Source organism: Neoarius graeffei, chromosome 13, assembly GCF_027579695.1.
Source record: "Neoarius graeffei isolate fNeoGra1 chromosome 13, fNeoGra1.pri, whole genome shotgun sequence".
Classification (NCBI taxonomy): Eukaryota; Metazoa; Chordata; class Actinopteri; order Siluriformes; family Ariidae; genus Neoarius; species Neoarius graeffei.
Genome location: NC_083581.1, coordinates 68,680,679 through 68,703,591, shown reverse-complemented (window position 1 = coordinate 68,703,591; position 22,913 = coordinate 68,680,679). Strand labels below are relative to the sequence as shown.

Genomic DNA, 22,913 nt, shown 5'->3' with positions numbered 1-22,913 from the left:
AAATGTTTTGGCTTATGCCCCCCAAACATAACACAGTTTCTCCATTTAGCTGGATAAAATATGTACATGTTAATGTTCTAACCCAGCTAACCTGCTCCTCATACATTCACGTGGACTCATTTCCATTTTCTAGCCTAGTTGATGTTGCTAGCTAGCCCGCTAGCGAAAACAAATTCATTAGTAGCTTGGAAAATGTTTATCAAACATTTTTTCTCCCAATATGATCCCTGGGCTAGATGTTATGATCATTTGAAAATAGCTAGCTAGGTAAGATAACATTAACTTGTTTCCTTGCTAGCATGAACGATGTCCTTGCTTGTCAGATGTTTCTACAAAATCTCTTTTTTGGTAATACAGGAAGTAAAAATGCAGCAATATGGATTAACCTTTTATGCTAGGAGTTAAACTACAAAACAAAATATTTTCACTTAAAAAATGTATAGTGGAACATAAGACAACGCCCTCCAATTGATCCAATTCGCCATATGAAATCTTTACAAGGGTGTGTGTTAATGTACGTAGCTAGCTAGCTAATGGGCTAAATTAACTGGTATGTGTTGAACTTTTGCACGTTATTAACTGTAAAGTTTCTGGTTCACCAAGACATTGAAGGATTCACTTTCCTGGATTTGTCCACCCCATAATGCCTTTTTCAAAACTACAGCTACTGAATTATTGCTTCACTGGTTCAAAGACAAACACAAGCAGACAGATGAGGTCTGAGTCAATCTACTCTAGAGCTGCAGAGGTCTAACAGAGGCAGGAGAGAGGTACCTGCAGCGTCCTGCACTATAGGCACGTCATTTTTAACCGGAGACGGAGTGGCAATGATGGGGCTGAAAGCTGGTGTGTTGGTTGGCATGACAACACTCCGAGTGGCTCCAAGAGAGGCGCTGAGCAGAGAGTATGAGACACAGGATGGAGAGAGGAGGTATGGGAGCGAAGGAAGAGGAGGACGCAGGAGGGTTGGGGGAAAAGAAGGAGGCTGGGACTGGAGTGGAGCCTGAGGTAAAGATGGAGGAGGTGGTGGTGGAGGAGGAGGAGGTGGTGGTGGTGCAGATTGAGAGGTGGGGGGAGTGTCAGCAGAGGTAATGGGAGCAGGAGCAGGGCCCTGAGAACCTGATCCTACAGAGATGCCAAGGAATGGAGTGGTGGAGAAGAGGAAAGGAAGGGTGTGGACGAGACATCCAGACAGGTGCGCACACACACACACACACACACACGCGCGCACACACACACAGGGATGGGAGGTAGAAAAGGAAGAGATCAAATAATGAAATACCAAAAGCCAAATGGCGACAGAAAAAAAAAAAAATCAAACAGCCAAAAGCAACAGTGATGAGAATGAAAGATAAATACTTTTCAAACCAAACGGTGAAAACATGTAAATCATTCCAATGCAGGAAAGGCTAGAGTCGAATAGCGAAAGCCCAGATTTAAGCCCAGAGATGTGTACACGCTCAGGTTGACATGGTGTAGGTGGATATTATGAGTCTGCGATGCCTCGGTTAAGCTGCCACAGGCATGGCATTAATGTGAGGAGGAGTGTGTTTGTGTGTGTGGACGACTATATGATGAATTTACTGCTCCATAATTTGATAAGTGTCATTACAGCTGGTAAACATTGGCTGCCTCGGATGCTTCATGAACAAGTTGTTACGTTTATAATTGGCAATGGAAAAGTACAGCGGAGGCAGCTATTTTTAATTGATGCCGCTTGTTAGGGGCATAAACCCCAAAGGATCTGAGAACACAGTGATCCTGTGACGCCTGTACGGTGCAGCTGATTAACCAACATTCATACATTTGAACATTTTATTCTACTAACTAAAGACTGCCAGCTTGAGCTTTCTCTTCATTTCGATGCATTCGAGTCAAATAATAAACTTTCTTTGATGGAACCTAAGATTGAAGGTAATGGAAAATGATGATGGAGAAAAGTCCTCACCTGCAGGGGAGCCGTCATTGCCCACAGGAGTGCTGGTGCAGCTGCGGTCCTGGTTGGAGGACTCGGACGAAAGGCCCAATGGACTTCCTCCACCCATGTAGTCCATGTAGTCATCGTTGTCATCCCCCATGTTGGAGAAGCTTTGACTGAGGCTCGAGTGGGTGCCCATAGTGCCAGAAGAGGCCATGCTAGCCATCTGCTGCATCTCCTCTGGTTGGTGACCAGGAGGTATCACCTAACACATGGGAAACATTAGTCCACAAACCAGTGGCTAAACAATTCCTATTACAGGATTAGCAACGATTTGTGTTACAGTCAACTTGTTCTGTATTTGTGCTTACGCAAAGCAACGGCGTTGATTACTAACCAGGTGGTTCCACAATCGGGCTGCCATTTATCCTTTGTAACTCTCAAAAAATTCAACACTGAATCTAAAAATGTATTGAACTGTTCAAAAAATATGCAACGGTATCTAGGTTTCTGTACATTTCTTCGCTGATATCCATGCATGAGGACGTTAAGGAAATGCTAATGATTTACTTAAAATCTCATCTCATTATCTCTAGCCGCTTTATCCTTCTACAGGGTCGCAGGCAAGCCGGAGCCTATCCCAGCTGACTACGGGCGAAAGGCGGGGTACACCCTGGACAAGTCGCCAGGTCATCACAGGGCTGACACACAGACAACCATTCACACTCACACCTACGGTCAATTTAGAGTCACCAGTTAACCTAACCTGCATGTCTTTGGACTGTGGGGGAAACCGGAGCACCCGGAGGAAACCCACGCGGACACAACATGCAAACTCCACACAGAAAGGCCCTCGCCGGCCACGGGGCTCGAACCCGGACCTTCTTGCTGTGAGGCAACAGCGCTAACCACTACACCACCGTGCCGCCATTTACTTAAAATATTTTTTCAAATGAATGATTTACTTTCAAACTATAATTTGAGAACACGGTCGTTATCGGATTACCCAAGAACCTAATTTTCTTCTTCTTGCTTTCATCTTTGAGAAATTCACGCGATGCAATTTTCTGTGAAATAATCAAAATATGTACTAGAAGTGAGTGTTCTCGTTGACGAGGTCGAGTAAATGTTGGAGGATACTAAAATTATTGATGTTTTGATGTTGGCCCTGGTTACTTTGTCCAGGTGGACTTCCACATCCTGGTATACATCACATACCTGGGATGGGACTCGGTCGAAGTTCTTTCCCAGCATCCTCCTCATGTGCTTGCGGGCGTGAGACGTCATCTGGTGCTTAAGCAGGAAGGAGAACATGCAGCCTTCACGGATGCAGTGGAAGTGGCTGTTCACCTGGTTGTACTTGCAGCCTAAACAGGGGAAAAACAGAAGGCGTTTCTTATTAACACTGAAAAGCGACAAAGGCCGACCTCCGAGACGCCGAATCTAGCACTGATTCTCAATAAGGTGGTGATGAGGAAAAGCCTGAGCAGATGAGTCCGGCTCTTATTACTTTCTCCAAAGTGTCACACTGAGAAAGTGGAGCTTTCGGAGATTAGACCTGTGGTGCTCTTTATTACAATGACATCTTTTATTCAATTTGGAATTTACATAAATACATTCTGCATTTGGAGAGGCAATAATGCACAACCCTGCAAACCAAAGTAAACACACAATTATTTCCATATTAAATTCATTTTTCACAACCTATCTGCTGTTATTGTATTTGTTCAGTCCATCGCTCTTGTTCTCTTTTCTCCACTCCTCATTTCATATGGTATCCCTGCAGATTTTTAATTGCTATATGCTTTTTTTTTTTTTAATTAAATGACTGCTTTTTTTATGGGTTAATCAAATGGACGCTTGTGATAATTTTATTGCAAATAATGCACAGAAAAATAATCAAAAGCTGAGTGTTCAGGGCAGGTGCTGGCTGGTCTGTTACCATGGCATCCGTGGCACGGCATGGTGCAACAAGCTGCTTGTCGTCAGATCGCTTTTGTACGCACGCACAGGCAAGACACTTTAAACAGAGCGAGCTGAGCAAATAAGAATGACAAGCCGAAATATTGCAGATCTTTGTGCCTGCGCTTCCTGGTAACCTCATCCTCAGTGGTGTGTTTAATGCTGCTGCCATGGATACGTTGCTCCGAGTCCAGCTGAACCATCAATTCCTCATCATCCTGCTGCTTGCTTTGGGAACATGCTCCTGGATTTATTTTATTTACAGAAAAAAAACCCCAACAACCTACAAATCAGGAGAGTTTTGCTCTTTGAAACTTTGCTTCTACCCTGTCATAAAGTTTTTTCTTTTTCTGTACTGCAGAGAAAGGGAGGAGAGAGAAGGGGGGGCAAGGGGGGGGGGAAGAGCTTTCAATTTGCCCGTGTGATGATGATCGAGGTTTGAAAAAGAGCAACACAAACAGACCGAGCTAGACAGGCACAGTAATTAACAAACATGTGTAATTGCTCATTCCTGACAGGTTAAATATACCCAAGAAAACAGCCTCTGTTTGATTGCTTACTATAAATACTGAAGTATTAATGTATGACAAAAAAGGCAGACACCATTTTTCTTGGGCTGATTTTAATCAAAATGAACCGTCCCCGGCTGTAGACTTTGCCGCAGCCATTTTTAACGTGGCTCAAACTATTTGTTATGAAACGTACTGTATATCTGACATAGCCAGGAATTTGATGGTGTTTTGACTTTATTAAATATTTAGTCCAAAACGTCCAGCATCAGCACACTAATACTAATGTGATGAGACATGGATACTACAGGGAAACCTTTTACAGGATCTGGCTTGCTGCTTTTGTGCTTTCGTGATTGCGCTGTGAAAGTGGAACAATTAGCAATATCAGCAGAGGGAACAGCTTTTTCCCTTCTGCCTGCTGAAGTGTGTGGAAACAGTGCGTTCGCAGCAGGGGACTGTATTGACGTGGAATTACTGTTACATCACCGCTGATGTGATTTCACACCTTTTCTCCTCTGTTCTGTGCTGCTGGTGTGTAACGCAAGAGCTTCGACTGAACAAGACTGACAGGAAACACTGGCTTTTAATAATAACACAATGATTTGAAATAATGAGGCGTGTAGGAAGTCTATATGCCACAAGACACAATGGAATACTTTGACCAACACTAAACGTGGCAAATTATAATAATATCTGTGATCTGCTGCACCGGAGCTGTGAGACTTACCGAGCCGGCCGCACTCCTCTCTCTTGGTGAAGTATTTGAAGCCGTTGGCTGCACGTCGCTCGGCTTTCTCGTGCTTCTTGATGTGCCACGGCAGCTTCGTGGTGATGTTGGTGACAAAGAAGCAGCCTGGTCTCAGGCAGTGATAGTGTCCTCTCATCCTGAACTCACAGTGCTGGGAGACGAGACAGAAATGTCGCCAGTGAGCCAATCATTTGTTAAACCTCTTAAAGTTCTTTCTTTAACCAGTCAAACTGGCCACTAGGTGTTGATTCATTTTCTATAACAGCAGCTCAGACAGTTGTTCCAGCTGCAAGGCAAATACTGGGACTTGTATGAATTGTACACTATGGACATTCCAAGACGAATCAGAAACAAAGTTTTTGTTTGTTTTAAATGTGTTATTTACCAAAGAAAAACATAATTGATACGGTGAAGGGTTTTTTTTTTTTTTGGTAAGGGGATATCTATCTACCATTTATGGAAGGAGTCTCCAGTGTCAGTACTTTGTAAGAGTCAGTAAGTTTAAAAAAAAAAACCCACAAGAGTCATCAGGAGATGACCTATCCCCCCGACCCCCACATGAAACCCCACTCCAAATTTTCCTAAGTTGCCATAGAAATATGGAAAAAAATAAAAATCGCAGAAATCCCCAAATCCCAAAAGGCACAACTCCTCTAGTCACTTCACATAACTGTCAGGTTTCGTGAAAAAAAAAAAAAAATTCCTAATAGTTTTTGAGTTATGCTCCAGAAACTAAAATGTTTACAGACAGACAGATGGACGGACAGAGCGATAGCTATATCACCCCGCATTATATGCTAGGGGAATAAAAAATGCTGGTGAAGGAAGATAGATGCTCCATAGATCATAGATGTTCTGAAACATGAAATGTAACTATAACTGGATAAAAAGTGACCTCATTCTTTAATAAAATAAAAATCGTAATTGTTAGCAAACTCTTTGTAGTATAAAAGGAATGTAATAGTTCTGATCATGCTGTTTTAGGAAAAGAATCAACTTCAGGGTTGTAACACTAAAATTACTCAGGGTTCTAACTAGACCAAAATATCAGCGTAGTGGCACCAGTCATAACAGCCGGGCGTTCGGGGACCGCCTTAGGGCCCCGTAAGCTCACAGGTGCTACATGCTTGGAGATGCATTCTAGTGCATTTCCTGGCACTTGCAGGCCTCGCTGAAAGTCACTCATTTTTGGTAATATTAATGAGATTTGTTTGTTTGTTTGTTTGTTCATGCGAAAAATGGCTGTGATTGTTTTTGATTGAAAATTTATTATAATTAATATTCAACTATATTAGTGACATATTTATGGAATAAGAATAAAACAACCAACCAGTTGATGTTCACCAAGTATCAGCTTTATTTTCAGCTTCAGCCATTCAATTACAATACAATACACCACTATCCAGATCTAACTCTGGGACTGGTGCGTATTGCGTGCATGGCACGCAAAAATATCTCGCAAATAAACAAACTGAGCTAAAAGTCACTCTTTATGTCTGTCCTTTATAAAAAAAAAAAAAAGCTGCATGTTGAATTTGTTCTGAACGATATAACCACTAAAGTGATGAAAACAGACGGGACTATTTCTTGTCAGGGAGGCTGCCATAACTCCATCGTGCGTGATGTCATTTTCCGCGAGCACAGTGGAGGTGTACAAGTGCATGCTGTACTAGACTATAGTATAATATTATAGACTGGTACCAAAATCCAGAATTGTGACACCCAAAGGCATTTTTGAGACAAAGTCGGCAAACAGTCTTATTTTGTCAATTTGGGTGTGCCGAATTCAAATCTGCAATATGCCGAGCTCTATCTGACCTCTGTTGACCTCTACAGGTCATTGGGCCTGTAAACGTCTCAGCTGAACCCAGTTTCTCAGCTTTCTAAGGAATGAAATGTACTAAAATGATTAATGAAGTTAGCAAATGGCCTTGTTTGTTAAATGTTTGGGTGCTGAATTCATTTTTCATTTGTAAAACGACATATGACCTCTGATAACCTCAAGGTCATTAAACTTGGCCTATAGGCCTATGCATTTAACGGCGTTTTTAAACTGACTTTACTCCCCCAAAAATAATATGAACAGACAAAAAACAAATAGAAAGGAACAAATACAACATTAAATGCCAGTCCATGTACATGTAACTTACTTTTCATAATGAGAATGCCTAGGCGATCACCTTACATAACATTGCATTACATTTAGTGGTTATTGTTTATACAAAGCTACTGAAAAAGGACAGATTCAGCAGCATACAAAATGTGGGGGCGTACAGGGTATACAGGTTAATCAGGGTTAGTATATATGAGAGTTTTTTTCTTTGTTGTTTGTTTTTTGTAAAGGTTTTACCCCGTTTAAAACAAAACAAACAACAAAGAAAAAAAACTCTCATATATACTAACCCTGATTAACCTGTATACCCTGTACGCCCCCACATTTTGTATGCTGCTGAATCTGTCCTTTTTTCAGTAGCTTTGTATAAACAATAACCGCTAAATGTAATGCAATGTTATGTAAGGTGATCGCCGAGGCATTCTCATTGTGAAAAGTAAGTCACATGTACATGGACTGGCATTTAATGTTGTATTTGTTCCTTTCTATTTGTTTTTTGTCTGTTCATATTCTTTTTGGGGGAGTAAAGTCAGTTTAAAAACGCCGTTAAATGCATAGGCCTATAGGCCAAGTTTAATGACCTTGAGGTTATCAGAGGTCATATGTCATTTTACAAATAAAAAATGAATTCAGCACCCAAACATTTAACAAACAAGGCCATTTGCTAACTTCATTAATCATTTTAGTACATTTCATTCCTTAGAAAGCGGAGAGACTGGGTTCAGCTGAGACGTTTACAGGCCCAATGACCTCTAGAGGTCAACAGAGGTCAGATAGAGCTCGGCATATTGCAGATTTGAATTCGGCACACCCAAATTGACAAAATAAGACTGTTTGCCGACTTTGTCTCAAAAATGCCTTTAACTCCTTAAATAAGCACTTTTTTGAATTTTGGTACCAGTCTATTATGATCTAGCGTGACTTCTCGGTCAATTTGTTTGCATTTCTCCACAAAAATGATGGCAATGCAGTATTAGAAAAGGAACCAAAATAAAGTAGTGGCTAGTTTCTTGTCTGTTTATTTAAAAAAATATATATATATACCTGCTTATGTTCCATCCGTTTGATGGCACTTTACCATGAACACAGTATAAAGAAGGAGGTAAATCGGACTAGCACGATCAGTGACGGTCTCCACATGGAACTGCTCGGGCAGCTATGCACCGAGCGCTTACGTGGACAGGGAATGGAGTATGTCCAAATGTAGAACATTCACATGGCGGTGTGCGGCCACCGCTGCGTCGGGATAACAAGAGGAAATTAAACAAAAGACCGAATTTTCAAGATTGACGAGCATACATGTCAACCTATACGGAATGTCCGTATTTTATACGGATTGGATTCAATAAACGTAGTATACGGGCGTATAAATAAAGTTATACGGATTCTTTAAAAAAAAAACCTTCAATATTTATTTAGAGCTATACTCAATTCCCACGATGATAAAAGAGCGCATAACATTTACAAACGTACTGTACACCACAGACAGCCAGTAAAGAGTCTTATGAAATCGCGCGTTATCTTGTGGTAGCGAGACTTCGTTCCACTTTTGATCATGCGCACACCGTATTGCGAGAATCCCGCCAACCGTGAAGTCATAGACATATAAACATAGACGCCGCCTTCTGCGTAGAATCATACGTCATCCTTGCCGCCATATTGGATGTGGCAAAGTGGAGATTCTTCAACCGTCTCTGGCATAGCATCTAGACAGTAGCCGAGAATAAAGAAGCCCTGCGTTTAACTGTACCAACAGGTTTACCGTCCAAACGAGATCACATGGGATTACCTTTCACAGGTGAGACTGGAAAAATACTTTTCATTGTATTTGGTCATTATAACGTAATTTTACGAACAGATTTTCCTGACTTTGTGGCTAATATGAAGTCTCGCGCATAATAGCCGCTCGGTGAAACCTGTCTCCAAACAACGAAGTATTTCCTTCGTGACTACGCTGATGACACTTTGTTTTTGTCAAACATTGGAGCTTTGTATTCATTCTGAAGGTTTATTGTTATTAATATTGAATAAAAAGTAACTGGGATATATCATTTGTTAATTATCATTCAAATTTTAGGTAAATTATTTTAATTCGCATCTTATACGGATTTTATAAGGGAAATACGGATTTTGGAGGTTGGTTATACAGGTTTGATTGACCAAAGGTTGACATGTATGGACGAGTCTTTTTATTAGTGTAGCAGAAACTTTTACAGGCATGTCAGAATTATTGTGGGCGTAGCGGTAAGGAAACATTACGTATCAGCCTGAAGCGCTGAAAAGGCTGAGTTAGAACCCTGATACTGTTTACATTTCCCTGACACCGTTCTCTGGACACAACTGAAGGTTAAGGATATTGCTCGAGGGCCCAACAGTGGCAGCTTGGTGGTGGGATTTGAACTCATGTACTTCAGATCAAGAACCAAATACCGTAACCACTGAGCTACTACTGCTGCTTGTCTAGACTTTTGTTCTATTAGTTACTTAAATCCTTTCTATATCTTTCTCAGTTTCTTTAGGTGGGTTCTTCAGTAGACGTTTGACTGACCGGCTCTGTCAGAAATGTTAAACACTGACCCTACTAAAGATCACTGCGGCAAATTAAAGCCTATGTTTTATACGACTGGCTCATTGAGGTAAGAACATTTCCCTCCTGTGTTGTAACCTGTTTCCAAACCGCCATCTGTTTACTGAGAGGCATCTCCCTCAGGAGACGACAAAGAGGATCTCCTCTGCTCAGGAGAAGAGGGGGGCGTAGGAGAGTAGGGATGTGGTGCATAAATGAATTCATTTCGAACAGGTTTGGCTCCAAATAAGGGCACAGGAAGCACAATGAGTGCTTTGTTCTATTAATGATGACATTTTTGATGAAAAGCCTGCACTTTTCTTTCACCCTTCCCACTTTGGGGTATTTACGCATTTTTCATCTTCATTCTTTTACCATGTGGTAATGAGATTGCGTAAACATCTGCTTGATTTTTTTTTCCTTCATACATTTCCTTTGAATTCTGTTGTGACTGTGTGAAGCAGGAGTTCTCAGCTCACCTGGTTGGGACAGAGACACTGTAGCGAGTAGTAAGAGAACTGATCTCGCACATTGACCAAATTGTTGTTGGGGTTGATGTGGTCCAGGCAATGTGACTCAGCCTTTCCAGACGTCTTACACACGTACTTGCAGTTGCCAAACAGACAGTGGAAGTGGAATTTGTTGGAGTATTTGCAGTCAGTTGCCAGACAGGGGTCACTGAGGGAGGGGACACAAGGCAAAAATCCCAAGAGAATGAATAACTAGCTCATAGTCTCCTATGTGTCAGTTCACCAGATTTTTCATGCCAGATGCTCAGATTATGGATTTTGAGTTCTACCTGCTGCATTACACTACCAAGCCTGTGTATGCAGGAAATACAAACCAAAAGTGAAATTGGACCGAGGGAAGTGACTGTAAATCTGACATGAACTCATGTGCACGCAACCCAAAATGGTCCATTTTCCAGGCACTCACTACAGATGATACAGAACCTTGTGAATCCATCAGGAGACAATCTCGACTGTAGATTACTGGCGAATTTCCCAGATTTGTTGCGCAACAGACCACAAAATGCTGCTCGGAAGGTCAAGAAGACACGTGGTGAACTATTAGCGGCGCCAAAGGAATGTTGCACGAAAACTGTGCTCGCACGATCGACACATTTTCACTACAAATCAAAATGTCAGGCGGCACGGTGGCGTAGTGGTTAGCGCTGTCGCCTCACCGCAAGAAGGTCCGGGTTCGAGCCCTGTGGCCGACGAGGGCCTTTCTGTGTGGAGTTTGCATGTTCTCCCCGTGTCCGTGTGGGTTTCCTCCGGGTGCTCCGGTTTCCCCCACAGTCCAAAGACATGCAGGTTAGGTTAACTGGCGACTCTAAATTGACCGTAGGTGTGAATGTGAGTGTGAATGGTTGTCTGTGTCTGTGTGTCAGCCCTGTGATGACCTGGCGACTTGTCCAGGGTGTACCCCGCCTTTCGCCCGTAGTCAGCTGGGATAGGCTCCAGCTTGCCTGCGACCCTGTAGAACAGGATAAAGCGGCTAGAGATAATGAGATGAGAATGAATGAGATCAAAATGTCATTTTAACGGAAGACGGAAGATCTATACTTATCTCAGCCATGGATGATGTTAAAAGTGGTAAATGTATCCCGTAGGGGTGCTACTGAGGCGATTATTAATTGATAGTTACTTGATCAGGCAGCAAAAACGATGCAAAATATCGCACGTTTTTCAACACCGTTTCTACGCATTCTGCAAACACAGCATCTGGGACAAAAATCTCGTGGCACGAGACACATATAATGATTCAATTTGAAGCACTCACTTGTCTTGAAACTGCAGGAAGCCTGGTTTGACTTGAGGCTTGGCGTTCTCCAATGAAGTGGTAGCAAGCGGCGACGAGGCAGCCACGTTGGGCACAGAGGCAGGAAGTGGAGGGATGGAGCCTGTCAGCTGCTTCCATGCCAACAGGGAGGGTGAAGAGGCATAAGCCCCTGACACTGCTGCACTGGGCACGTCCATGGGCGGAGTGTTGGGCACAGAAACAGGCACGGCGAGCTGATTGGGGACGCCCTCGCTGGACTCCTTGGCCTCATTGAAAGCGGTCTCTGGTTTAACCTTTAGGTTGGCTCTGAAGTGGAAGCTAATGGGAGACAGAGAGACATCATTACATCCAATTAGATCCACCGGCGAGGCCGTGATATAGCTGCTAAACATAGCACATCGTTAACATCACCTCCAAATGATGACGTCAATAGGGAAGAGCGAGGGCATTCGGAAGAGAAGAGCTCGAATCTCAATCTATTTCTCGTTAAGAGAATGAAAAGCAGGCTTACTTGGAGTGTTTGATGGCTCCGTCCACCGTACTGAAGAGAGCGCCACAGTCCTCCACAAGACAATGAAAGTGGACTTTGTGCAGGAAGTCACACTGGGCATCGCAGACTTCATCAGTATCATATCTATATATGACAGAGAGAAAACATGACACCTCTTTCTTTCTGTGTAAAAAAAAAATGGAGGGGAAGGCAACATGTGGCATAACACAAGAAAATGGACAAATTCTCCTTTCGCTGGGAGCTGCTTTTGCATGCAAGGCTTGAATAACATAACACACTTTGCACAGAAACAGCTGTGACATATTGTCTTGGCTTTGGGACTATACACATATCATTTGTCCTAGCCGAGTTTTTTTTAAAATTTCTACATCGCTAACCAGGGACAAACACCACACATGGCCGTTACAGGATAAAAGCAGACAAAGAGCGAGAATGACAAAGCACAGGGTCAGGGTTAAGTAAAAACAGGAATCACAAAGGCAGGGAAGAATAATGGACTGGATATTGTGAGCCAAGAATCAGGAGAACGACTGGCTCACAATAGGTGAAGTGAACAAATCCATGAGGAACACACCTGCGCAGGTAGGTCTTCCAGAGCTCGGTGGGTTTTTCCAGAACAGGTCTTTTGATCAGCTTGCTGAGGTACTGAGCTGCGTCAGAGCTATCTGCTGCTTGGCTGCTCTCCAGCTCCGACTTCAAGTTCAGAGCGCTGAAGAAGCCCGGATTCACCTGCGACATCTGCACACACAGTGAACGCACCTTCACACACTGGTACACGTGAGCAAGCATGCCCAGACAAGTGTTATTATACTCGGTTTACAAACACAATCAGCCTCCACTTGAGCGCAGGCCAACACACATGCCAAGTGTTCTTTGTGTGTGTTTGTTTTTGTGTGTGTGTGTGTCTGTCTGGGCGAGCTTTACGCGGCGTGCCGAGTCCAAATGGGAGTCCTAAAAACGCCCACGAGCCACTCTGTGCCAGAAGCCCTGAATGAGGCCCGGGTATATGACTATAGTCAGTGGAACATACAGACCGAGAGAGAGAACGAAAGAGAAAGGACCTGAGGAGGGGGGGGAACACCGTCTGATCCCTCTTTAAATCATCAAGGTAATAGAACTCGCACTTCGTAGCATTTATATTAGTCAGAAAAGATGTATGATTAACACAATGTCCATTTTAATCTCCACAAAAACATACAACGTTTAAATATTCACCCAGTAACACTTAGTCTTTTTAAAAAATGAGCGTGACGCTTGCTCTTTTTTCCTCACTGCTGACTTTTTAATCAAATAATTTACAAACTCCATAAATAAAGACGAAGCAGCCAGAATAGAAAGTGAGAAAGAGAACGAGAGAGAGAGAGAGGGAGGAAGGAGGAGGAGGGGGAAAAAAAAATGCACCCCGAGTTCAAAACAGCTCATCAAAAAACAAACATCTCTATATATCTGGCATGGCATCCAGCTCTTGCTTCATTATATTAATTTGTGAGCGGAGGGCTGAAATTACACTGTATGAAAAATGGCTGGAAAATTTAAATGATACAAACTCATCTTATTAGCGGGCGAAACATTAAAAAACAAACAGCCAGCTCTGCGTGTTGCTAATTCGTCTTGGGCTGGAAAGTGCATGATGGATGGATCTTACCTTATTCATAAGTGAGGATAAAAGAGATGGATTTCCCGGCACAGGGTGTCCGTTTGATTCATTACTGGAATGAGCAAAATGGGCAATGTTTAGGCAAAGATTTGCATGCGAACAATAAATATTATTATTTATTTCTGACTACGCAAATATGCAAAGAAGGAAATAGACATAAATAAAAGGTAAGTTAATGTATAAAGCTGAGTGGTGGTGGTGTTGATAGGTGGAGTTGGTGTACTGTGTGTGTGTGTGTTGGGGTAGGATGTGGAGTTAAAAATCAAGGTTTACACAAATACCCTTTTATTGAAATGAACATGTCATATTTCATACTTGTGCATTATACAAGGTAGATGGGAAAATAATAGTAATAATAATATGGGGAAATCTTTACATTTGTGTGATAGATTTTCCCACACGGGCCACTTGTGGCTGAGAAAGGGGACAGTGTGTAAATCTTCTCCTTGACCACTTTGCAGACACCACCTTGTGAGGTGGTTTTAACAAGAGCACTCACACTAATTAACACAATACACTATTATTCAGGAGATAAATCACGAAGCTGTGGGTGATGAGTGTGGTAGAGGAATGGGGGTGGATGGGGCGTGCCAGCTTGGAGCCCATACCCGTGGTCTTTCTTGCTCAGGTCAAGGCTGTGTTCTTGCATGGACTCTTGGGAAGGCCCAAAGGTGCTGTCCATTGGCTCCTGCTTCACTTGAACAGGATTAAACCGGCTTGCTTGAGCCTGCTGTCCGTTTCCTGGGGAGAGGGAATGAGAGAGAGAGAGAGAAAGTTATTGTTGATCAGCATTATTACCCTGTGATGAGATCCGATGTGACTTGTGTCCAGGCCGAGGAGAGGGCTGGCAGTGATAATTATTGCGGAATTATGTCAAGCCGTCAAGGCATTTAAACAGTGATTGAGAGGCGGGAGGAATGAGGGAAAAAGACTCCTTTTTCAGCAGCACTTGTCACAACCTATTTGCGTGCCTGCCTCTTAAGCGGTCATTACAGTGCACACTAATGCTGAGGGAAAGTGGCAGCTTCAGATGAAGCGAATCCATTCCCCGCACACACACCTCCTCCTCCTCCTCCTTATCGCCACTTGTCCTTGTTGGCCTGACGACGGACAGCGGTCAGACACTGAGCATGCCCAAAAGAAACATCTCCTCCATCGGTCAGATTAGAGGTGACAGTCAATCAGTGAGAGCCAATCAAATCAGTCAGATCATTCAGGCAGCTCAAGCTCTCAATCTTTTTTTTTTTTTTTGCACAAAGGTATGTGGATAAAAATAAATAAATAAAGATATAGAATGGGGTAAAAAAATGCTGACAGGAATGAGCAGCCTGGCTTTTCCCCAATCCCCAAATGACTGAAATATTAATTTGTCCTTAGGCTATACAGTGAAAGCCGGGCCTTTGGTGGCCTCTAAGTGGTATTTTGTTTTGAAAAAAAATAAAATAAAGGAGAGGAATAGAAGTGCTGAGTGCATCAGCCGTGATTAGTTTTGTGGAGAACTTGCTTTTCAGGAAGTCAGGCCTTTTGAGGAATAGTGACAGACAAGGACGCACAAGACGTTACCGTCTACCCTTGGGCCTCATTGCACTGTGTGCGCGCGCGTTTTTATATGCTACTGAGGACCAAATGTCCCCAGAAAGACAGTAAAATCTGACAATTTCGACATTATGGGGACATTCGGATGGTCCCCACAAGGAAATAGGGTGTATGTGTGTGTTTTTTTTTTTTTTAAACAAAAATTGAAAAAAATTAAACGAGCCAAAAAGTTTCCTTTTCATTACTGAGGTTAAGGTTAGGTTTAGGTTCAGGCACAGCATTAATTAACTGCAAGAATTATTATGTCAATGGAAGGTCCTCACAAGGATAGTGAGACGTGTGTGTGTGTGTGTGCATGTATTTATATGCTACTGAGGACCAAATGTCCCCAGAAGGATAGTAAAATCTGACAATTTCGACATTATAGGGACATTCGGATGGTCCCCACAAGGAAATAATTAGTGTGTATGTGTGTTGTTGTTTTTTTAAACAAAAATTGAAAATAATTAAACGAGCCAAAAAGTTTCCTTTTCATTACTGAGGTTAAGGTTAGGTTTAGGTTCAGGCACAGCATTAATTAACTGCAAGAATAATTATGTCAATGGAAGGTCCTCACAAGGATAGTGAGACGTGTGTGTGTATGTTTTTATATGCTACTGAGGACCAAATGTCCCCAGAAGGATCGTAAAATCTGACCGTTTCGACATTATGGGGACATTCGGATGGTCCCGACAAGGAAATTGTTGTTGTGTGTGTTTGTTTTTTTGTTTTAACAAAAACTGAAAAAAATAAACGAGCCAAAAAGTTTCCTTTTCATTACTGAGGTTAAGGTTAGGTTGAGGTGCAGGCACAGCATTAATTAACTGCAAGAATAATTACGTCAATGGAAGGTCCTCACAAGGATAGCGAGACAAACGTGTGCGCGCGCATGTTTTTATATACTACTGAGGACCAAATGTCCCCAGAAGGATAGTAAAATCTGACCATTTCAACATTATGGAGACATTCGGATGGTCCATAAAAAGGAAAGAATTGTTTGGGGGTGTGTGTGTGTTTGTTTTTTAACAAAAATTGAAATAAATAAATAAATAAATGAGCCAAAAAGTTTCCTTTTCATTGCTGAGGTTAAGGTTAGGTTTAGGTGCAGGCACAGCATTAATTAACTGCAATAATAATTGTCAATGGAAGGTCCTCACAGAGATAGCGAGCTGTGTGTGTACCACTCTAACACACACACACACACACTTAGTGAGTACAATTCCCAGAAGCCAGACATCATCATTGTCTTTTACAGCTCTTTACATTAGTTACAAAACGGAACAGTGAAATAGACTCATTTAAACAAACTGCCCAAAACAAAACAACCATCTAGTTATCTTTTGAACCAGCACACAACTAATCATCACCAGGTTCACCTCTGTCTCCACTCTCTCTGATCACACCCTCCTACACACACCCACCCAGCTCACATCAAACCACAAAGCCAGCACACTCGCTCCGCTTTCGGCTGCCTGTGGGAATGAATTGCCTGAAGTTTAAAAAAAGACAGTTAAATAATGACCACATGAAAGGGAAGTCATTAAATTCTTTATCAGCCTCACAGTCTCCATGACAAACTCGCTGATAATCTTAGTGTGTGTGTGAGAGAGAGAGAGAGAGAGAGAGAGGCGGGAGGTGGAGAAAAAAAAAAAAAAAGATGCCTGATCTCAAAGAGGGATTTTTCTGGAAATTATCCAAGAATAATGTTCTAGCGTGTAATTACTCCTGCTAAGTTTCCGCGCTTGTGAAAGATCATTTGTACTGTATGTCTAATTAGTGAACCCTTTAGATTCCTGGATCTGGAGTAACACTCCGGAGTAGGCTGGTGTTAAAAAGAAAAAATAAAATTTTTGAAAAAAAAAAAAAGCACTGAACATTCAGTAAGGACATAATCGCACCTGAATGATATGCATGAGCGAGTTGCTCGTCAGTGCAGCAGATGACACCAAAATGTGTGCATTTCTCATGTATCAAAAAAAGAAAAGAGAAAAAAAACTGCGAGAAAATAGCCGCAGTAAACATTGTTCACTACTTTCTAAACGCTTGGCCCTGACCACATCCTCTTCATATTTTACACAATTGTCCTGTTCACACGCCATTTCTGAGAAAACACATAAATTTAGCAATGACACATCGTGATCTGCTCTCTGCCTAGTGTGGGGCTTTCTGTCTCTCTCTCGACATTTTTTTTTTCCTCATAGTTAACTAAATTAAACACAAGCCATTCTCACAAGCTCAGTGCTGAAGTGTGAAGTTATCACACACACACACACACACACGCACATATATATATATATATATATATATATATATATACATACACACACATGCTCTCTCCAGTGAATGGATTCACACCATCTGTGCCCCTTCCAACACATGGACCCCATCCCACCCCTCAGAGGATGTCAGAGGTTGTGTGTGCCTTCTTTCCTTTCCTGGTGCTCATCTCCCAGAATCTGTAGAGATCTCAGAGGTGGAGAGGATGACAGGATACACACCCCTTCAGCAGCTGGGCCTGCGCCTGCTCTCTTCGGTCCCATTCCCTTTACACACAACCTCCACGGTGCTGTCTTTATCCACAACCTACCCGCTCCATCGCCACACTAGATACTAGCTGATCTCGAGACCCTGCTAATCGAGTCGAGAAGAGGTTTTCACAGCATCTAGCTTCTGCTAAAAGTGCTAGAAAGAGATTTTTCACAGGATCCGACTCCTGCAGAAATCATTCATATTCACGCACTAATGTATTAGTGTCGAAAAATGCTCGATACTCATACGGGAAATACAGATTTAATGTCAAATCGAATATATTCGTTTAGAACACACACCTCACTGAGCACTGACTCATTTCTGCCTCAACAATTTCTGTTATTTTTTTTTCTCCCCTCTTTATATCAGTCTGCATTATTAAAAAAAAAACTGCTTTATACCTTCAATTTCTCAACTTAATTTTGTTCAGGCTCCATTTGGTCGGAGCGAGTGCGCGCACAGATAAGAGGCTGATGATGAGGAAGCATGTAGAACACAGAGTCTGGAAACCTCCTGAGAATGCTATTAGAGGCGGCTTTACCGGGGCCGCTCGCTACCACTCCAGCACTTATCAGCTAATGGATTGTGGGTATCAAGGCAATGATCACTGCAATAACGGGTCTAGGGCAGCAAAGGAGCCCTTCAATATTTGCCCTAATCCTGAAATCAGAGATTTGTGTACTGTCTGTGGAGCAAATGAGCTGATGGCCCATGTGTGCCCTTTTTACTGTCAGAATGAAAACACACACACACACACACACACACACACACACACACACACACACACAGCAAGAGAGAGAAGAGGAAGTGCTCGTGGTAGAATGGTGTGAAAAGGAAAGCTGGGACCTGCTTGTTTATTCTTCCTTTTCATCGATCTCAAACATCATTGCTAAATGCACTGAAAAAAAAAAAGATCACAGTTCCTGTTTAGCTTTTTATGCTCTTATTTCACTGATCTTCATGCACCATGATCTCCATGTATATTAAATAAACAGTTAGACAGATCAGGTTATTGGTTAACTTGTATATAAAATTATATGAAATATATATATTTTTTTTAAATCACAAGACAAAAAACTGATGAAAAAAAAACAAAGATGAAAAGGAAAAAGTAAGTAGAAGGTGAGAGTGGAAGAGGAGGAGGAGGCCCGACAGTGTGCACCCTTCCTTTTTCATGACAAAATGTTTCATATCGAACTCTCAAAAAAGAGGATAATAATACTACTACTAGATAGAGACTATGACTAAAGTCACAGTAATTTGTCCGAGCTGACCTTTGTCAATTGAAGGTCAAGGAAAAGTTGCACCCTGCTGCCCTGAATATATATACAGTAGACTCCCGCCTATTCGCGAATTCACATATTCGCGGGATTTTATATAGAACATATCTCCTATATGTTCGCGGAAATCTCAGCGATCCGCGGTCATTTGCGGCGAACATATCGAACGTTTACGCACTGCTACATTCTCGGAGCCGAATGCTCGCTCGCTATTGGCTGAAGTTTGAATGGCGGGCTGCTGCTCATTGGCTGATACGAATGAGCGCATTGTACAGTACAGTCTCGCGGTTCCCGTAGTTCAGACTTGCCCACGTGTTGTGCGTTCTTGGTATTTTTGAATAATTTTTACGCCCTACAATGGCTCCTAAACGCTCTGCATCTTCTAAGGCTCCTGCCAAGGAACCTAAGCGCCAGAAGAAGGTAATGATGCTGCAGGAGAAGGTAGGACTTCTCGATATGCTTCTCAATAGACATCAAAATAAGCATTTGTGAGCAGTTTTATGGGGGGGGTTTACAAGTATTCGCGATTTTGGCTTATTCGCGGCCATGTTCGGTCCCTAACCCCCGTGAATACTGAGGGCTTACTGTATTTTTTTTAGTGACTGAAAAAATCATGAAAATTGACAGAGTTATAAGTAATTGAAAAAAATCCTGTTTTTCATGGATCATTCCGGATAAGTGATCCAGATCAGCACCAAAAGTCATAGCAACGTAGTTCAGCCCAGAGGTATTCTTCATGTGAAATTTGATGATGCTTGGTTGAAAACTGAGGAAGAAATAGCGTCCTAAAAATGTTAGGAGAATAATACTAAGAAGAAATAAAAATAATAAAGTAGAAAGATCCTGAATGAGAGTAACAATTTGCGCCAGCGCAGCTAGCGCAAATGAAATAAGTATGAATGGGATCTATCTGAATGGGACGTCCATTAAGGCACTAACCTGTGTCAGGGTTAGTCGAAGTACTGAGTGCAGCAGCAGCCAACCTTGCCATCATGGGTGATATCAAGCCCTTACTGGCTGAGATCTTGTCCATGATGGAGGAGGCAGAGTAGGAAGTTGGGGTTGAGGCCACAGATGTCGCCTCACCAACTGAACTGGAGCTTGGCGCCACAGAGTCCCGGGGTGTGGAGAGGGCACTGGAGCTCACGGCAGAGATCATACCAGCTGCTGCTGGGGGCATCTGCAGAGGCAGCCTGGGTAAAAGTGGGAAGAACGAGTTGGATGCACCACTCAGGGCACTGCCAGAGAGCGCCAGGGCCACAGGCATGTTGCTGGGAAGAGCCTGCGATAGGAGAGTGGAGATGCGGCTGGCGGCGGGCTGAGTGGTTGTGGGCTTGACGCTGGGGCTGGAGGTACTGGCTGTAGTGGGTGTGGACATCAGGTGGGGCACAGTGGAGGACTGCTGAGTTGTGGGTGAGGCGCTCAGGCTAGAGTTCTTGCTGCTGATGGTTGAGAAGTCCACCAGGTCATCGTTGCTGGATTCTTCTTGCTCCTCCTTGGGTAGGAGGAAGGAGGACGTGAGGCCGAGCATGCCCGAGGAGCGGACGTGACGGCGCTCGTGTTTGCGTTTGTGTGACGTCATTTGGCTGGTGGAGGTGAAGGTGAAGCCACAACCCTGGCGAATGCAGTGGAAGTGGTTGGTGGCCTTGCTGTACACGCAGCCCTCATACTTGCACTCCTCGTACTTGTAGAATTTCTTGAAGCCGTCCTTGGCGTACGCGTCGTCCTTGATGTGGTAGCTCTTGTGCTTCTCAATGTCACACTTGTTCTTGAAGGTAAAGGTGCACCCGGGACGCCTGAAAAAAAAAAAAAAAGAGAGGAAAATCAAGGAAGGTCTGGTTGACTTGCGTTTTTTTTTTGTATATGGACAGTATCCAGAACTCTGAGGATATCTGGTCCTCACCTGCAGTGGAAGTGGGTGGTCTTCTGCCCGTAGAACTGACAGGTCACAGTCCCGCAGTCCTCGGTGGCGCGGAACCTCTGGAAGCCGTCGTTTATCAGCTGTGCGTTCTTCTTATGGAAGTTCTCGTGAGTCATGACATCGGAGGTGCTAGTGTACACCTTGTTACAGCCCACCTAGTGGAAACAGGGAAAGGAAAAAACAAAGGTGCTTAAAGCAGAAGTAAAGCAGAGGCGGACGACAACCTACAGTAAACACTGCGGTTTTCAGAAGGTTGCAGAGGAGGAAAATGAGTACACTGAGAACTGTATGTTGGTGGTTGGATTCCTCTGTTTTGCACAACTGATTCACGAACACACACACAAAAAAAAAATTAAATAAATAAAACCGGGGAGCAACGAAGCTTCTGAACTACCCGAAACATCTTTTTTAAGGTTTCAGATTTGGTAGAAACGAGCGCAAGTCGTGAACTGTAAAAGCAAACAGTACCAGAAGTGACAGTGCAGTTTTCTTTGAACAGGTTGCACTGACATCACCTTAACTTCAGATACGACTCAATCCATACACACACATGAAATGTGAATTATTTATAAATGGGGGAAAGAGTACAGAATGCGTATCGTGTCATAGATTTCGTGTTGACTCAGATAAAACGATGTCACCGGTAAGAATTAGATTACAATTTCTCATCAGATCAGGGGGACTGCGTGGGGGTTATTCGCTTGACAATTGTACACAACTGGAAGAAGAAGAAGCGATATATTTCTGCTTCACATAAAAAGCTGTGGTGTGTTTTTTCATCGGTAATGCATTCAAAGTGCAAGTCGAGTGCAAACAACAAAAAGTGCACTAAACTTGCATAGTGTAAGCCTGACCTTAATAAATAAGACAATGCAACTGCAACATAGCAGAGTGGTGTGTGGTTAGAACTTTCTTCCATTTAAGGCTTTCCACACATACAACTCTGTATTAGAAGGCCACCGTCTCCGACTTGCTGTTAAATTGCAGAACAAATGTAAGAGATGGAGGAGGGGATGTAGTCACAGAGACTGTCACTTTCTTTCGTCTGAACGGTTCTGTTACTCAGCAGCAGCACTCAGGAGCCCTCCGGGCAGCAGGGCAGCACGGACTAATGTTTGAATTAAAACCAGCAATTGTATATCATCCCTGGCACTTTTCAGCCGTGCAAACAGGGCAACTTCACCATATTGAGTCAAACAATGAAAAAAATGCCACTCTGTTTTTTTCCCCTGTAAATCAGAGGAACGGGTGCCAACATCTGCTGGTTCTCAGAGCTGTTAAAACAAGAGCTGAAATGTCTAATAACAATTACGCCGTTAGGGGGGTTTAAAAAAGAATACATCTTAAGCCATCTGCCCTTGGCCGCTGCACCCCACGGTGAAAAAGCACTCGGGATGGTGACACCTTGAAAATAAGCAGACGTAAAAAAAAATTAAACAAATCCGGCGGTATATAATCTTCAACTCGCTGCTTGGTACTAAAAGATGAAAAATGTCGAGTTTATATAAACAACTAACTGAATTTTTATCCATGCCAATTAAGGAGAGAGAAAGAGAGAGAGAGAGAGAGAGTGAGTGCGAGGGAAGTGCAGGGCTGTGTCTTGTTCATCTGTTTTAATTTGTCTCTTATTTACTTTATGACACCTTTTGTCAAACGAATGAAAACTGCTCTTAAATGGTAATTCGGGCCTAATGGAAAAAGTGGAAGAACTGTAACTCCCTTTTATAGACCTGGTTAAGCGGCAGGATCGTGAAAAGCATCTTAGTTCGCCTCTCTCGCTCTTCCTATGGCTGGCATTGAGGTGGAGGCTTTCTGTGTGCCGCTGTAACGCACGAG

The 22,913-nt window shown here is 42.8% G+C and overlaps 1 protein-coding gene across 6 annotated transcripts in view; it reads right to left on the bottom strand.

Moving 5' to 3' along the window:
* The window catches only part of casz1 (castor zinc finger 1), a 107,651-nt gene that overhangs the window by 5,189 nt on the left and 79,549 nt on the right, over window positions 1–22,913 (bottom strand). For 5 of the 6 annotated variants that reach the window (XM_060938408.1, XM_060938409.1, XM_060938407.1 and 2 more), the window contains 12 exons: window positions 21,060–21,232; window positions 20,096–20,952; window positions 14,381–14,513; window positions 13,761–13,824; window positions 12,690–12,853; window positions 12,116–12,238; window positions 11,605–11,922; window positions 10,299–10,497; window positions 5,120–5,291; window positions 3,137–3,285; window positions 1,949–2,183; window positions 775–1,125 (listed from right to left, as the gene is read on the bottom strand). In XM_060938408.1, coding sequence (XP_060794391.1) covers window positions 775–1,125; window positions 1,949–2,183; window positions 3,137–3,285; window positions 5,120–5,291; window positions 10,299–10,497; window positions 11,605–11,922; window positions 12,116–12,238; window positions 12,690–12,853; window positions 13,761–13,824; window positions 14,381–14,513; window positions 20,096–20,952; window positions 21,060–21,232 — 2,938 coding nt within the window. The remainder of the gene's footprint in view (window positions 1–774; window positions 1,126–1,948; window positions 2,184–3,136; window positions 3,286–5,119; window positions 5,292–10,298; window positions 10,498–11,604; window positions 11,923–12,115; window positions 12,239–12,689; window positions 12,854–13,760; window positions 13,825–14,380; window positions 14,514–20,095; window positions 20,953–21,059; window positions 21,233–22,913) is intronic. The other variant, XM_060938412.1, reaches the window with a different exon arrangement.